This window comes from Schistocerca cancellata, chromosome 1 (assembly GCF_023864275.1).
Source record: "Schistocerca cancellata isolate TAMUIC-IGC-003103 chromosome 1, iqSchCanc2.1, whole genome shotgun sequence".
NCBI classification, from domain to species: Eukaryota; Metazoa; Arthropoda; class Insecta; order Orthoptera; family Acrididae; genus Schistocerca; species Schistocerca cancellata.
Genome location: NC_064626.1, coordinates 165156659 through 165175148, shown reverse-complemented (window position 1 = coordinate 165175148; position 18490 = coordinate 165156659). Strand labels below are relative to the sequence as shown.

The 18490-nt window shown below is 43.8% G+C and overlaps 1 protein-coding gene across 1 annotated transcript; it reads right to left on the bottom strand.

Moving 5' to 3' along the window:
• Positions 1–1499: 1499 nt before the first annotated feature.
• Positions 1500–14764, bottom strand: LOC126149510 (uncharacterized). The gene is made up of 3 exons (XM_049915848.1): positions 14528–14764; positions 13770–14340; positions 1500–1709 (listed from the first exon to the last, which is right to left on the bottom strand). Exons 1-3 carry the CDS (start codon positions 14698–14700, stop codon positions 1500–1502), a joined length of 954 nt encoding a protein of 317 aa, XP_049771805.1. The 5' UTR covers positions 14701–14764.
• Between the last annotated feature and the right edge of the window lie 3726 nt (positions 14765–18490).

Here is an 18490-nt window from a genome sequence, read left to right as displayed (position 1 = left end):
ACTGGTAGAGGCCGACCTCGGGGAAGATCAGTTTGGATTTCATAGAAATGTTGGAACACGTGAGGCAATACTGACTCTACGCCTTATCTTAGAATAAAGATTAAGGAAAAGCAAGACTACGTTTCTAGCATTTGCAGACTTAGAGAAAGCATTTGACAATGTTGACTGGAATACTCTCTTTAAAATTCTGAAGGTGGCAGGGGTAAAATACAGGGAGCGAAAAGCTATTTTCAATTTGTACAGAAAGCAGATGGCAGTTACAAGAGTCGAGAGGCATGAAAGGGAAAGCAGTGGTTGGGAAGGGAGTGAGACAGGGTTGTAGCCTCTCCCCGATGTTATTCAATCTGTATATTGAGCTAGCAGTAAAGGAAACAAAAGAAAAATTCGGAGTAGGTATTAAAATCCATGGAGAAGAAATAAAAACTTTGAGGTTCGCCGATGACATTGTAATTCTGTCAGAGACAGCAAAGCAGTTGAACGGAATGGACAGTGTCTTGAAAGGAGGATATAAGACGAATATCAACAAAAGCAAAACGAGGATAATGGAATGTAGTCGAATTAAGTCGGATGGTGCTGAGGGAATTAGATTAGGAAATGAGACACTTAAAATAGTAAATGAGTTTTGCTATTTTGGGAGCAAAATAACTGATAACGGTCGAAGTAGAGAGGATATAAAATGTAGACTGGCAATAGCAAGGAAAGCGTTTCCGAAAAAGAGAAATTTGTTAACATCGAGTATAGATTTAAGTGTCAGGAGGTCGTTTGTGAAAGTATTTGTGTGGAGTGCAGCCATGTATGGAAGTGAAACATGGACGATAACTAGTTTGGACAAGAAGAGAATAGAAGCTTTCGAAATGTGGTGCTACAGAAGAAAGCTGAAGATTAGATGGGTAGGTCACATAACTAATGAGGAGGTACTGAATAAAATTTGGGAGAAGAGGAGTTTGTGGCACAACTTGACTAGAAGAAAGGATCGGTTGGTAGGACATGTTCTGAGGCATCAAGGGATCACCAATTTAGTATTGGAGGGCATCGTGGAGGGTAAAAATTGTACAGGGGGACCAAGAGATGAATACACAAACAGATGCAGGATGTAGGTTGCAGTAGGTACTGGGAGATGAACAAGCTTGCACAGGATAGAGTAGCATGGAGAGCTGCATCAAACCAGTCTCAGGACTGTAGACCACAACAACAACAACATAAACACTTCCAGTATTTTTTTTTTCGAATGCGGGGGGGGGGGGAGAGAGATGAGATAATGCCCATGAGAAATGAGAATCGTTCCCTCCCAACACCCCCTCCCGTCCATCTCTTCGACTCCATCTCCGGCCGTGATCCCGTACCGTTGTCAGTGTTTCCGCCAGACGGGCGGCTCGGAATTCAGTACAGCAAATCCCTCCGCGCCGTCCTACTTGTTTACTGAGGCTCAGCTTGCAAGAGAGGCCGGACGACTAAAAGGTTTCTGCGGTCAACGGCGAGCGCCGTGGGCTGGCTGCCTGTCAAACCGCGGCCCAGTTGTCGGCGCCGAAGGTGCCGACCGGCCAGTGGTGCAGCGAAATTGAGGTCGCCCTGCGGCTGCCGAGCTGTGCCGACACCCCCGGGATAACAGGGCCGCACAGCAGTGTTGGTGACGTCACACTAAGCGGCCCATAGCCGACGCAGCAGTCCACGGACACCTCCGTACAGACGCGCCTGATGCTAACGATCTTCTGTCCGTATTACAGAAAGGAGCGAACTATAATTCGAACCAAAGACCAAATTATATATATTCTTGTAAACAGCATTAAGGTTCATAACGAAATACCGATTACATATATGGGCAGGAATAGGTTCTAGAACTCCTCTGAAAAGTGTTTATCTTCAGTACCAGAATGAACATCAAATTGTCAGGTTTTCTAAATAGAAAAGCACTTTGTTAGTAACAGACACCAATAATGAGACTTGCAGTTGGTGATTTCGACGTGTAATAGGAAATAAGCTGTAGAGAGATTGAAAATGGTAAGTAAAGAGAGCCTCAGCCTTTTGCTCACATTCTTACATGTAATGCACTTGGTTGTTTTTCATTTCCTTACCTTTCATAACATTTTTAATATTGGTTCAAGAAGTGTATCTTCAATAGCAGAGTGAACTTCAAATTGTCAGGCTTTTCTTAAAGGAAAGAGCAGTCCCTTAGTATCACAGTGCAAGACAGAATCTTGTGTTCAGTGAAGTCTATGTTAAAAGGAGAATATTTGATATCTATCTTTTGTTTCCATTCTTTATTACTGGGGATACACTTGTAAAAATTCTTGAAAAGAGCTGTCACCACGAACATATGAGTAAATTCACAATAGTCATGTGTATTATGAGATAAAGCGAACTCTTGTTACCTTATTGTAAACGAAAGTTGTGAGGGTTTTGCTATGTATGACAGTGTTTAAGATAATTTACTTTCAGTGTAATAGCTTGAAAATGTTAAGTCCTGCTGTCAGTTGGCATTTGTCACCACCTGTATGAGAGTTTTAAAGCTAAATAGTGTTCTGACAATTATAAAATAGTGGCAAAGTTCCTGAATCGATTAAACTTATTCCTGCCCGTATATGTAATCGGTATTTCGTTATGAACATTTATGCTGTTTACAAGAATATATATAATTTGGTCTTTGGTTCGAATTATAGTTCGCTCCTTTCTGTATGACGGACAGAAGATCGTTAGCATCAGGCGCGTCTGTACGGAGGTGTCCGTGGACTGCTGCGTCGGCTATGGGACGCTTAGTGTGCTGGGCGGCCTTGTTATCCCGGGGGACACCTGAGCTCTGGGGCTGCCATCCATATGCAGGCTATACAACGGGCCGGGCCGAGAGTCCACCAACACAGCTACATGTTTGCACATTTTCATGTGCAGCGAGGTGTACGTGCCCAACGAACATAAGCTCACCACACTAAATATTAGTCATCAGCTGAAAAAAAGAAAGAAAATAGGACCCGTGCGAGTAGCGCTCGGGTTCAGATGATTCAATACGAACTTTTGTGTGTATATAGATAAGAATAGGCAGCCACTGTGGCCGAGCGGTTCTGCGCGCTTTAGTCCGGAACCGCGCTGCTGCTAAGGTCGCAGGTTCGAATCCTGCCTCGGGCCTGGACGTGTGTGATGTCCTTAGTTTTAAGTAGTTCTAAGTCTAGGGGCTGATGACCTCAAATGTTAAGTCCCATAGTGCTCAGAGCCATTTGAGCTATAGATAAGAATAATATTGGTAAACATTTTTGGAATACAGTCATCAATAGATTATTATATTTTGACTAAAGTTCAGTCTTGATCACACCATTTATGTTTCAATGAAATAGTTACCCGGTTTCGTTTATTTTTACATAACCATCATCAGACCCATGGCTCCCTTAGGATGGTAGGCGGAGCTCTCCTCAGCTGCTACGAAGTTAACCTATATCATTGAAACACAAATGGTGTGATCAAGCCTGAACTTTAGTCAAAATATAATAAGAATAATAATTTTTTGTGTTTCACCGACCCCCTGAAAGTCTTTCTACTCGACGTCACTTCGGTGACTTGCCTAGCCCAGTTAAAAAGAGGACCCACAGTTTAACGTGGAGTCCGAACGACGTTTCTGGCTGCTCCTCATATAGCTCAGAGGTGAAGACTAGGTTAAAACGGCGGTTGAGAAGTACGTGCTCCGAAAGAGAGTCGATCCCGCGACCTCGCGGTTTCTAGGCAAGCACGTCATCGCCCTTTTTATTTATTTGTTTTCGCTTCTTTCGAATTACATAAGGTGGAAAATCGCCTGGTCGAACACATTGAGATACCGTGCCGCCACCGCTAGAACACCAGGCCCGACATGTACGAGTGTAGACATAGCTCATCTATCGGGGTTCTACGCGCTTCAGTCTGGAACCGCGCGACCGCTACGGTCGCAGGTTCGAATCCTGTCTCGGGCATGGATGTGTGTGATGTCCATAGGTTAGTTAGGTTCAAGTAGTTCTAAGTTCTAGGGGACTGATGACCTCAGCTGTTAAGTCCCATAGCCATTTGAACCATTTTTTCATCTATCGGTTTTGACGACTGAATTTGCGACTATCTAAATAGGCGACATACCTTTTGACTAGGCTGACTTAGAAGCTTAAATTATTTACGCGACCAAGTGGCTATGGCCTTCAGTATTTGAGATAATTTTCTCCTCGATACTTCAACCCGTTCCTGAGAAAAAGGAGATCACAGACGGACGGCCAGATAGACGGAAAAAGGGCAAAAAAATATTTTTTATGTGATCTAATTGCAAATTAACATTTGAAAACATTACTGGAAATTAATACTGGTCTGATAGGTAGTTGAAATACTCATCAGTCTTGATCGTAAGCATATACTGGAAACTAAAACTCACTCGTAAAATCGGAAATTGGTGACCATTTTGAGGTTTGTTTTTAGTTTTCAATAGATCCTTGCAATCAAGACTGATTAGCATTTTAATTAGAAATTAAAGATTTTAAGAATTTTTTTCCTTTACTTGTGCTGTGAAACTTTGCTTCTTGCCAAATGTTATGTTTATACGTCAACGGAAGTAGTCCTTAGGTTTTGTGGATGGGTTTGGCAGTATCAAAATAAGTGACATGAATGTCCGCACATTTTGATTGTATTGACTTAGAAGCTCACATTTTTTCACAACAACGGTACCATAGACCTTGTTTTTCTTTTCTCCTCCCGAACAGGCCCAACGGTACCGACAGGCCGCCGTGTCATCCTCAGTCCATAGGTGTCACTGGATGCGGATACGGAAGGGCATGTGGTCAGCACACCGCTCTCCCTGCCGTATGTCAGCTTCCGAGACCGGAGCCGCTACGTCTCAATCAAGTAGCTCCTCAGTTTGCCTCACAAAGACTGAGTGCACCTCGCTTGCTAACAGCGCTCGGCAGACCGGATGGTCATCCATGCAAGTTCTAGCCCAGCCAGACAGCGCTTAACTTCGGTGATCTGACGGGAACCGGTGTTACCAGTAGACCTTAGTTCCGATTGATACCTTTGCCCATTCCTGAGAAAAACGTGGCTTGACAGTCGGACAGACGGACGGAAACAAAAGTGTTCCACCTTTACCGATTGAGGTACGGAATCTTTAATATTACAAAGGGAGCTTTGGACTGTTCTAGGTTCTGTGGAGGTCGTACCAGCCGACCATGTAACCCTGCACCGCTGACCTCTTTCGTGTCAGGAAATGATGCATATGCGGAAACCGCCTGTATGGATTCGCCACAGAAAGATGTATCGACGAGACGTGACAGAATGGCAGAAAAGAGCTGCGAATCACGGTCCAACCACACTAATGTAACCAATGTAACCATCGTCTATATTCAACGTCAACGTGCAACAACCGGTAACAGATGACAGGTGGCAGCACTAGTAGTGGAGCGTATATCAAGCGTGTCGAGTGAACCTGCGAAACAGTGCAGTCGTTGTCGTAATGCGGAAACAGACCGATTTATGGTTCATATGGCTCTGAGCACTATGAAACTTCACATCTCTGGTCATCAGTCCCCTAGACTTGGAGGTACTTAAACCTAACTAACTTAAGGACATCACACACATCCATGCTCCAGGCAGGATTCGAACCTGCGACCGTAGCAGCAGTGCCGTTCCGAAGCGCCTAGAACCGCTCGGTCAGAGCGGCCAGTAACCGATTTATCTGACGCACAAAAGGGCGTAATCATTGGAGTTCGGGCCTATCATGGAAGCATTTCCGAAAAGGCTCAGTTTGTAAACTGTTCGCAGGCCGGCATGGTTAAAGTACACAGTGCACGGCAGAATGGTGCTATCTAGAACCGGCGACTAAACAACCGTAATGCACCGCGGGGCATAGATGACAGGGATGATCGGAGACTGCGGAGACGTGTATGTGCGAATAGACGTGCAACTGTTGAACATTTCGTCACCGAGATGAAGTAAGAGGCTACCAACAGTGTCCCCTCAACGATCGATCAGTGAACGTTGCTTCGTTACCTCCACAGCAGGCTACTGGTTCACGCACCCATGCTGACTGCTGTTCATTGGCGATGAAGGCTGAATTATCACGCCAGTGCCGCAACTGAACATCCGTTGAGTGGCGACAGGTGACTTTTTCAGATGAATCACGCTTTTTGCTCCATCGGACGTATGGCCCTCGGCGCCTACGGCGTTAAACGCCTGAAACCGAACACCCTGCAACAGTCGTCAGAAGGGTCCAGGCCGGAGGTTATTCCCTGGGTGATATCGTAATTCTGGGAAAGCACAATGGATAAACACAGGTATGCGTCTATCCTTGGGGATGAAAAAGAAGCACTCCGTCTTCAGGCCCCAACTGGCCCATCGGGACCATTCGACCGTCGTGTCATCCTCAGATGAGGATGCGGATAGGAGGCGCATGGGGTCAGCACACCGCTCTCCCAGTCGTTATGATGGTTTTCTTTGATCGGAGACGCTACTATTCGGTCAAGTAGCTCCTCAATTGGCATCACGAGACTGAGTACACCCCGAAAAACGGCAACAGTGCATGGCGGCCCGGATGGTCACCCATCCAAGTGCCGGCCACACCTGACAGCGCTTAACTTCGGTGGTCTGACGGGAACCGGTGTATCCACTGTGGCAAGGCCGTTGCCACCTTGGGGATTATATTCATCCCTATATGTAGCATCAAGCAGGCAGGACAATAAACGTGTCCCACAGTTCATGGTGTACGTGCGTGACTAGAAGAGCACCAGGATGAATTTACCTTAATCCCCAGATTAAAACCCGACTGAGAACCTGTGGGATCACCTCATCGGGCTGTTCACGCCGACCAACCCAGCAGAACTGCCCGCGGTACTGGAGCTGGCAAGACTCCACATCCCTGTCGGACCTTCCAGAATCTTACTGACTCTCTTTCTGCACAGGTTCTTACTCAAGCTTTGGCAGGTGGTCACATTAAAGTGAACGAACACTGTATTTGGACATGAAAGAGGTCATACGTTAACGCGGACTCTGCAACGTGTCTACAAGGAATGATGTATCACTCGCCGTCATGTAACACGGCATAAGAACAATGTTCGGAAATACACTACTTGCCATTAAAATTGCTACACCATGAAGCTGACGTGCTACAGATGCGAAATTTAACCGACAGGAAGAAGGTGCTGTGATATGCAAATTATTAGCTTCACAGAGCATTCACACAAGGTTGGCACCGATGGCGACACCTACAACGTACTGACATGAGGCAAGCTTCCAATCGATTTCTCATACACAAACAGCAGTTGACCGGCGTTGCCTGGTGAAACGTTGTTGTAATGCATCGTGTAAGGAGGAGAAATGCGCACCATCACGTTTCCGACTTTGATAAAGGTCGGATTGTAGCCTATCGCGATTGTGGTTTACCGTATCGCGACATTGCTGCTCGCGTTGGTCGAGATCCAATGATTGTTAGCAGAATATGGAATCGGTGGGTTCAGGAGGGTAATACGGAACGCCGTACTGGATTCCGACGACCTCGTATCACTAGCACTCGAGATGACAGGCATCTTATCCGCATGGCTGTAACGGATCGTGCAGCCACGTCTCGATCCCTGAGTCAACAGATGGGGACGTTTGCAAGACAACAACCATCTACACGAACCGTTCGACGACGTTTGCAGCACCATGGACTATCAGCTCGGAGACCATGGCTGCAGTTACCCTTGACACTGCATCACAGACAGGAGCGCCTGTGATGGTTAACTCAACGACGAACCTCGATGCATGAATGGCAAAACGTCATTTTTTCGGTTGAATCCAGGTTCTGTTTACAACATCATGATGGTCGCATCCGTGTTTGGCGACATCGCGGTGAACGCACATTGGAAGCGTGTATTCGTCATCGCCATACTGGCGTATCACCCGGCGTGATGGTATGGGGTGCCATTGGTTACATGTTTCGGTCACCTCTTGTTCGCATTCACGGCACTTTGAACAGTGGGTGTTACATTTCAGATGTGTTACGACCCGTGGCTCTACCCTTTATCCGATCCCTGCGAAACACTACATTGCAGCAGGATAATGCACGACTGCATGTTGCAGGTCCTGTACGGGCCTTTCTGGATACAGAAAATGTTTGACTGTTGCCCTAGCCAGCACATTCTCCAGATCTCTCACAAATTGAAAACGTCTGGTCAATGGTGGCCGAGCAACTGGCTCGTCACCATACGCCAGTCGCTACTCTTGATGAACTGTGGTATCGTGTTGAAGCTGCATGGGCAGCTGTACCTGTACACGCCATCCAAGCTCTGTTTGACTCAATGCCCAGGCGTATCAAGGCCGTTATTACGGCCAGAGGTGGTTGTTGTTCTGGGTACTGACTTCCAGGATTTATGCACCCAAATTGCAGGAAAATGTAATCACATGTCAGTTCTAGTATAATATATTTTTTCCAATGAATACCCGTTTATCATCTGCATTTCTTCTTGGTGTAGCAATTTTAATGGTGAGTAGTGTAGATCCAGACACAGGAACCATTGATGAGTATCACGGCTTGACAATGACAGACGGCTTCAAAATTGAACGCAGTTGCTAGTGTTCGGTGAATGGAGATCCATCTCAACTATTTTCCGAGTCATCATTGCGAAGGGAACTGCAAGCTATGTAATTTTAAACTTCCTCGCAAAAGCCACTGCTGACAGCGGTACATATAGCTGCACATCTGCAATGAGTCAGTCTTCAAAAATTTGACAAGTCTAGAGGTATGTAGTGTGCTCCGACTAGTCACTATTTTGCCTTTTCTCACGTGAAGCAAGGTGTAGAGTGCACCGACGGCTCATTGAGGTGTTTAAGCCGCAAAGCATTTCAGGTCGAAATGATTCTGTGCCTGTGTTGCTTGAGGCTTTCCCGACGGTCATGTATATATGGTTCTCGGGCGAAACGTCGGATGTCATGACCTCAGATGTTAAGTCCCATACTGCTGACAGACATTTGAACCGTTTGAACTTCCATCTTTCAGGATGACAACACTCATATTGACAGGTCTGGACGCATACTTAACTGGCTCGGTGGACACTCAAGGACCTATCGCATCTCTGCTGTCCCTCCAAATTATAAGACTGTAATCCCTCAGAAAAATATCAGAGACTCTTGTAACAGCAGGTGAAGGAGAGGAATCATCATCCGTCGAATTGCGTAGCTCTATGGAAACTAATCATTTTTGAGTGCCTTCTCCTGAATATTCCATAACTTCAGTAACTAGTCGACTCTCTTCCTCGTAGAACTCTACCTACACGATCCTGTCACATTAATGTGGCTACCAGTTAAAAGTCTGAATAATCAGCTTTTTGCAGCGTATACGTGTGAAGAGAGACAGTGACGTTCTGGAAGGTACCGACAGTGATATCGAGCCAAGCCAGTCCAGTGCCTTGTCCAGCTGCGCTAGGTTTCTCGGTCGAGGATGCACGACGCGAACAGCCTGATCGAAGTGGTCATACGGATTCTCGATTGCGTTTTAATTTTTGGTGCCCAGGGGAGTACGGTAACTTCATCCTGGTGCCCTTTGAATAACGCACGAACTCTGCTAGTTGTGTGACTTTTCGCATTGTCCTGATGGTTGGTGCAATCGTGCCAAGGATAAACAAACTGAGTAATGAATCTTCCTGGCATTTTAAACTGTGTCCCGGATCGAGACTCGAACTCGGGACCTTTGCCTTTCGGGTGCAAGTGCTCTACCATCTGAGCTACCCAAGCACGACTCACGCCCCATCCTCACAGCTTCACTTCTGCCAGTACCTTCGCAGGAGAGTTTCTGCAAAGTTTGGAAACAGTCACACAATTACATCGATGACTTAAAAATAATCATTGGATACATTGATATCCAGCAGTTTATCTGATTCATGGTAACAAAGCATTTGTCTCTTACGCTCTACATCCTCGAGATGTAAGACATCAGCCATCATACGTGCGCTACACTGTATCGAGGCAAATAACACGGAAGTTCTAATTTCACCACACCATTTATTAACACATGTAATATCTGTGAATATGGCAGCGGATATAATGCACATACAGAATACATATGTATATGTATACTCGGACGGAATATACTTTAATTCAAAGCCTGTTTGATGTTAATTTCTAGGTTGTTGGAGTGTATTTGTGCTTAACATTTGGAAAATCGCACTGAATCGTCAAACGGCAATTAGCCCACATATCTGCACTCCATCAACCCTGATGGCGCGACTTCACCCCCGCGTTGTCCCGATGAAAATGTTCCCACGTTCGTCGCTGACTGAACTCAAGTTCTCAGAAAAGATATCAGGAGGTGAGCCACGAAGACTAATTTTGAGGGAGATGTTGTTACCCAATTGCTTGTAGGAACGAATACCCCTGTGCATTATATTTAGTCATCAGTTTCCTAATTTAGGAAAGTGGCTATAGCTGATTTGACTTCCACCTATGCATGTCTTTCAGCACGACTCAGATGAGCTTGTAATTGGCTGTTTTGTATTTGTCTTCCTCATTTGTGGAACAACAAACACGCATTCTTTCTGTCTGGCGTAACTCACCTCTAGAAACTTGTTGCGCAGACACCGAAAAGAATTTGAGTTTTTATCTAATGACGTTCGGGAATTCTTCATGAATGCAAGCTGTGCGTGAAGAGGTGCCATAATGATTTTCTCATGCCCAACCAATGACACACGATGGACGTTTTACTTCCTGGTTTCATTCTGTCTCTGACTGTCATTTCTTCTTCATTTAGTGGCGATTATCCCAATCGCCGATGAGTTGTACTTGGTGTACTATGTCTCCATTCCCATGAGAAAAGTGAATACTTCCAAATGTACACAGATACCAGTGCGCCAACTGCACTCGCAGTGACACATTACGGTAGCTCTCTTGCAGGTGGACAGAATATCCGATGCCTATTGACGCACATCTCTATGATAATACAACATTTAAGCTTGTATTAGAAGAACCGATGAACAATTGTAACGCTTAACACTGTACTTCACAGTGAAGCTTGAGATAAGACGGTAGTTAAAAATATTTCGATGTTCGCAAAAATGCTGTTCTGAGAACGGTTTTATTGGAGTTCCATTTAGAGCAGTAACATAACTTACGGTTTTGTATGCAAGAATACGAAAACAGATTAAAGAATTTTAGTGATGGCGTTCCTTGAAAAACACGTAATTTTTTCTCGGTATCTTTACAAACTGGTTTGACTGAGGAAACTGTTTTAAGATTTGAAATCAACTCGAGACAGCCCATTATGAAAGCTAAGGATTACGTCAGAAATATGATGCTTGTTTATCAGTGTCATTACAGTAATATGAGATGCAGAAATTAATTCGGTCTTGAAAAGATTAAAGTAGGAGACGATTTGATCGACGCAACATCGAAGTGCAGAAAAAAGTTTCACGTAGTTCAGGTGGTCTTAAATACGAAAATATATATCGTGATCGGTGCCCATTTGTTAGTATCTCATAGTTAGTCCGCTTGTCACTGAAATATGGTTGCGTATTAAAGGAAATCAAACGTGATCGAAATATCCACTGTCAAACCTTCTGTCTGAAATAAGCACAGGCCTTCCTTCTGATAATTTTTTTTCTGTTTAGATAATTTGATTCTCAAGTTTGGAAAGGAACGAAATGAATTCCATCTAAAATTTTAGTTTATAGTCAACCGGATGAACTTTATTCACAGGTGTATACGCTAATTCATTCCGAAACGTGTCTGGCGGATTCCGTTTATTAAATTTTTGTCTTCGGCTAATGCCTTCTGTGCGTGACACTGTTGTTCTGATGTTAATTTTCTATGGCTATGGTGTCACTCTGAATGAGTATATCTGTTTGTATATTTGATGGGTACTGGTCTTCGCTCAAGAAACGTTCTGCTGATACGAAACAGCAAGAGAACAGATTAAGTGTGCAATGACTGTATGCTTGTGTAAAATTATGGCAATCATAAGCGTGAGCAAGAAAGAGCGGCAGAAGGATGGACAAATCACTTGGACTACCTTCACCTACTTGCCTTACTTTCTTTTGCTAACGGGAGCTTCACAGACCTGAAGGACGGGTGGTTGCTTTCAACGCGGTTGCGATAACTGAGCTGCAAGGCTTCTCCTGGTATCTGTTTACTCCAGGCGGAACAGGTAGTTGCTGTATCATCGTTGGAAGGCCGAAGCCATCGCACGAAACACATCCAGGAGCTTCCACGCTGACGCTGGGAACTGCCGTGACGACTGTCACCAAGGCGAGGTTCCACCTGCGGTGCGGTGCAGTGCAGTGTAGTGTTATTTGCAAGAAAGGCAATGCGGATTACTGAGAAGCCAATGAAAAACCTTGTATCAAGAAGTGGCGGAAATATGTCACTTCCGGCGATACACCGGGTGTTTCATAATTGAATCGCTCCATGCAGATGGGGCCTCAGTTCATTATACCCAGTTTCGAGAAAAAAAAATCTAGAGACTAGAGTACAAAGCTAAGAGAAAAGATATATGTCGTTTATCGACCGAGTATCAAGAGCCTTACAGAGTTTACAGGCATTTAAAATGTTTTAATTTAGGGAAAAAAAAGTGTTTATTAGTGATGGACTGAAGTCCTTTCTGGATGGGCCAAAATAGATTTTCACGCTATTAGTAGTTTCTTGAGGAAAATATAATGATTGCTCTATTACTTTGAGGATATTCTTACAGTTTAGGAATGTGAAAGGATCATGAGCATTAGATGAAGCAAAACAGCTGGTTTTCAATCAATATTTATTAAGAAAATAACTGACAAGAAAAACAATTCAATACATCATTCTGAGTTTGTCATCTTGCTCTTCACTGTTAACGTCACTTGTGGACCAATGTGTCAGTTCGTGGTAGAATTCTTCATGTTCATTCGATACATAAGGTAGTAATCTAGTAATGTCCTTTATTTTTGCTGCTTTTATTGGAACTTTCCCCATGGGATATTCACAGTTGGGTGGAAAAGTAGACTGTGACATATGGCCAGGTTGTGACAGACGGAATGTGTGTTTCACAATACCATCAACACATTGGATATTATAATACATCCACAAAGTTGGCTACTGTATGAAAAGTGGATCATGGTACTAATTCCCAAATGTACTTTCTGGTCTCGTGGTATTGACTTCGCTATAGTTTCTTCTGATATACAGTTTCTTTTATAAAGAATCGACCAGCAGTTCTTTAAATCCAAGATATCCTCTGTTTTCACTACACATACTTCAAATTTCACAGATGTGATCATGCCTTCTAAGAGTGCGTTTGATTGTAGCAAAATCTCTCACAGGGCAGAAAAGAATGACCTCTGACTGGAAAGAATTGCTCGATTTGTTTAAATCGGCCAATGTCTGTTAAATATAGAGCCAGCCTTACTGAAGTATGGTTCTTATTCTGCCCTGCACAGTTATCGGAATACAAATGAGGCTCTGCAATTTTGAGCAGAAATGTCTGCAGGTAATTATACAAGAAAGAAAATATCTCATTACATCCTTTCCTGGCAATTCCCTCGTGATAAATGTATTAGCTTTTATTTTTCTCGATATCATGAATGCTAAACACATTAGTAGTCAGCTGGAGCATGTAAAAAGTTTTCTGCACACGTATCACTGGTAACTGAATGTTTTGCATAAAATCTATTGCCGGAGATAATACATGGTGTTATATTTCATTTCAGTTTCCGCTTAAAGTTTATTACAGCCCGTCTCTTGTGCACCATCAACCCAGCCACTGCACACCGTTTTGCCGTATCATTAATATGGGGATTTCGAATCTTAACTTTTAATTCTTCACACAAGCAGCATACATCTACCTGAGGTCGCCCAAATGACAGGGAGTAGTTCTCATTGATAAACAAAGCATATGTCTGGTTGCTACATTTAACGTCTGTATGTTTCTCCTTGAACATTTTATATATCAACTTAATATTGAGCCTTGCGTCTAAGTACTTACTTGTTCTCCAACTGTAATGGCTTTCTCTTACTGGGTACCTATTAATGTGATTTGTCGTGAGTTGTCTGACTTCTGCTGACAAAGCGTTTACACTGGGTGTTTTCCCTCCTTCATCATGTGGACTCTGATCTGATATAGACAGCTTTCTCAGTCGTTTCACTCTCTTGTCACTTAAAGCTAGAAGAGCCAGAAATGCTTTGTAACATACCCTCCTTTTGGTGTTACCCACAATTACATGGTAAGTATACACTTTGTCGACTTGTCGAATTGAATTGTCTTTTCTAGGTCGACGTCGCTGGACGTTATGTATGTCTATAAGTGACTGGATATAATCATCTTGTTCGTCCTTAGAAGTCAAGGTATGAAGCCGTACTAAAATAGATTCCTTTTCATCTGCACTGATGTCTTGAAAGCACTTGAACCTCTTGCACCTGAAAACATAAAAGAATCCCATATAAAAACATATTCTCACTTGAATGCCATACTAGCAGAGGCGATGCCAAAATGTGCGCGGTGAACAAGAGCAGCGTCATGGACGATCCATAATAAAGTTTAGCCCACACACTAGTTACAGTGTTCAAAAAACTTTCAGTAACATCCAATATAATTAAAAATTACCTGTAGGCACATCCTGTAATTTTAGCTGGTATGCGTTGTCCTTTATAGTTAATATATTGTTGGTCTTTTAGCTTCGCTGTTTTCGAAATATTCCTCTTCCATATTGAAGGATTCCTTTTCCTTTTTTTCCGTTGTCTACTTTCTTCTTGTCGTGATACAGTGGCGCCTCCCATCGCTTTCTGAAAAAAAAAAAAAACTGGAAATAGTGTCAACAAACGAATGTGTAGGTTGACAACGTAGACTTTCAGCTCTTTTCCCTCTACTGAGTAAGTTGTGCAGGTTTTCCAAAATGCTTTGCACATTGAAGTTAACATTTCCGTGTGAAGTGTCCAACTTCGTGGCTGAAATGCAATTGCTTAGCAAGAAGGGCTTCAGTCCTGGACTGAATTCCTTTCTGCGTATAACTCAAAACAAGAAGCTTCAGTTTGTGTATTTCCAAAGCCGGCCGAAGTGGCCGTGCGGTTAAAGGCGCTTCAGTCTGGAACCGCAAGACCGCTACGGTCGCAGGTTCGAATCCTGCCTCGGGCATGGATGTTTGTGATGTCCTTAGGTTAGTTAGGTTTAACTAGTTCTAAGTTCTAGGGGACTAATGACCTCAGCAGTTGAGTCCCATAGTGCTCAGAGCCATTTTTGTATTTCCAAGCACTGGACGGAATACATTTTTGCTCATAATGATGGGAACAGCCATAAATATACGATTTCCATCATAATCTCATTTTCACAATTTTGTGACTGAAGCCCTTTCTGCATGGAGTGATTCAGTTCCTATTGTGGTTCTGTAGCGGACTTAAGAGTTTTTGATATGGAACCTTTATCCGGAAACGTGCCGTTTGGACAAAAATAAGTTTGAAGAGCGTATCATTTTTAAATCTCCCCTCTAACGATACACACAGAAACTGAGAAGAAGGCATCGTCGTCAGTCCCTGTTGTAATTACGAAATCACGTACCGTTTACGTCCGACGACATCAACGGCTGCGAGAAACTTGAACGTTCCCAACTAGAAGGGTTGACTGCGCTGTTCTACGGGGGAATCGCACTTTCGACTTTGAAGAAGACCCCCTTGGTCCAGTAGAAGGGAGAATTAGGGTTGGGTTGCTTGGGGAAAGAGACCAAACAGCAAGGTCATCGGTCTCATCGGATTAGGGAGGGACGGGAAAGGAAGTCGGCCGTGCCCTTTCAAAGGAACCGTCCCGGCATTTGCCAGGAGCGATTTTTGGAAATCACGGAAAACCTAAATCATGATGGCCGGACGCGGGGTTGAACCGTCGTCCTCCCGAATGCGAGTCCAATGTGCTAACCATTGCGCCACCTTGCTTGGTGAGTGGAAGAGAATCCAACGACGAGTTACCTAAACATTGTTCATGCCATGGGCTCCAATAGAGCCGAAAAGTCAAAGTTCTTTTGCGTACTATGAAACGGCATTATGAAATGTCCCCTTTGAACAATTATACAGGACTGAGCTTAAACTGACATACAATATTTTTAGCGCAACGCAATCTGACTTTCAAAAATCCCTACAAAAGAATGGCCCTGACTAACATTAACCTATACCTTTCACAAATCACTTACCTCACAAAAATCTTCGTTACTCAAGCTACTGCAATACAGCGAGCGCCACTACTGCCAGCTAAATAAAAGATTCAAACTACGGAAGACACTAACTACTGATAGGCATAACTAGCAAATGAAAGATTTTAATAGAGAACAAACAATGTATTTACCTTAGTAATCATAATATATATGCCATCCAGTGTTACAACAAATTTCAAAACTCCGCCATCTCTCTCCCCACATCCACCACTGCTGGCGGCTCACCTCCAACTGCGCAACGCTACGCGCTGTTCACATCCAGCTGCCGCTGCCCAACACTACAATGGCAGACAACAATGCAAACTAGCCACAGACTGCACACAGCACAGCCAGTGATTTTCATACAGAACGCTACGTAACGTTGCCAATAAGAAAACATAAACAGCCTACTTACAGCATATTTGAAAATCCTCAAACTTATTTTACACCCAAACGGCTCAGCTCCGGACACGAGATAATTGTCGCGCAGTGTAGCCGCGCGGTCTGAGCCTCTGTGCCACGGTTCTCGCGGCTTGCCCCGTCGAAGGTTCGAGTCCTCCCTCGGGCATGGGTGTGTGTGTTGTCCATAGCGTAAATCAGTTTCAGTTAAATTAGGTAGTATATCCTTCCCCATGAACCATGGACCTTGCCGTTGGTGGGGAGGCTTGCGTGCCTCAGCGATCCAGATGGCCGTACCGTAGGTGCAACCGCAACTGAGGGGTATCTGTTGAGAGGCCAGACAAACGTGTGGTTCCTGAAGAGGGGCAGCAGCCTTTTCAGTAATTTCAGGGGCAACAGTCTGGATGATTGCCTGACCTGGCCTTGCAACATTAACCAAAACGGCCTTGCTGTGCTGGTACTGCGAACGGCTGAAAGCAAAGGGAAGCTACGGCTGTAATATTTCCCGAGGGTATGCAGCTTTACTGTATGGATAAATGATGATGGCGTCCTCTTGGGTAAAATATTCCGGAGGTAAAATAGTCCCCCATTCGGATGCACGGGCGGGGACTACTCAAGAGGACGTCGTTATCAGGAAAAAGAAAACTGGCATTCTACGGATCGGAGAGTGGAACGTCAGATCCCTTAACCGGGGAGGTAGATTAGAAAATTTAAAAATGGAAATGGATATGTTAAAGTTAGATTTAGAGGGAATTAGCGAAGTTCGGTGGCAGGAGGAACAAGACTTTTGGTCAGGTGAATACAGGGTTATAAATAGGGGTAATGCAGGAGTAGGATTAATAATGAATAAAAAAATAGGAGTGCGGGTAAGCTACTACAAACAGCATAGTGAACGCATTATTGTGGCCAAGACAGACACGAAGCCCACGCCTACTACAGTAGTAGAAGTTTACATGCCAACTAGTTCTGCAGATGATGAAGAAATTGAAGAAATGTATGATGAGATAAAAGAAATTATTCAGGTAGTGAAGGGAGACGAAAATTTAATAGTCATGGGTGACTGGAATTCGAGAGTAGGAAAAGGGAGAGAAGGAAACATAGGTGAATATGGATTGGGGCTAAGAAATGAAAGAGGAAGTCTCCTGGTAGAGTTTTGCACAGAGCATAACTTAATCATAGCTAACACTTGGTTCAAGAATCATGAAAGAAGGTTATATACATGGAAGAATCCTGGAGATACTAGAAGGTATCAGATAGATTATATAATGGTAAGACAGAGATTTAGGAACCAGGTTTTAAATTGTAAGACATTTCCAGGGGCAGATGTGGACTCTGACCACAATCTATTGGTTATGAACTGTAGATTAAAACTGAAGAAACTGCAAAAAGGTGGGAATTTAAAGAGATGGGACCTGCATAAACTGAAAGAACCAGAGGTTGTACAGAGTTCCAGGGAGAGAATAAGGGAACAATTGACAGGAAAGGGGGAAAGAAGTACAGTAGAAGAAGAATGGGTAGCTCTGAGGGATGAAGTTGTGAAGGCAGCAGAGGATCAAGTAGGTAAAAAGACGAGGGCTAGTAGAAATCCTTGGGTAACAGAAGAAATATTGAATTTAATTGATGATAGGAGAAAATATAAAAATGCAGTAAATGAAGCAAGCAAAAAGGAATACAGACGTCTCAAAAATGAGATAGAGAGGAAGTGCAAAATGGCTAAGCAGGGATGGCTAGAGGACAAATGTAAGGATGTAGAGGCTTATCTCACTAGGGGTAAGATAGATACTGCCTACAGGAAAATTAAAGAGTCCTTTGCAGAAAAGAGAACCACTTGTATGAATATCAAGAGCTCAGATGGAAACCCAGTTCTAAGCAAAGAAGGGAAAGCAGAAAGGTGGAAGGAGTATATAGAGGGTCTATACAAGGGCGATGTACTTGAGGACAATATTATTGAAATGGAAGAGGATGTCGATGAAGATGAAATGGGAGATACGATA

Excerpts from the sequence above, each read along its gene's own strand:
- LOC126149510 (XM_049915848.1), bottom strand. The coding sequence starts at position 14,700 with ATGGGAGGCGCCACTGTATCACGACAAGAAGAAAGTAGACAACGGAAA. Across the intron at positions 14,341-14,527 it reads ATTACAGGATGTGCCTACAG|GTGCAAGAGGTTCAAGTGCT; the intron begins GTAATTTTTAAT and ends TTATGTTTTCAG. Across the intron at positions 1,710-13,769 it reads TGTCATTTGGGCGACCTCAG|AAGATCGTTAGCATCAGGCG; the intron begins GTAGATGTATGC and ends TAATACGGACAG.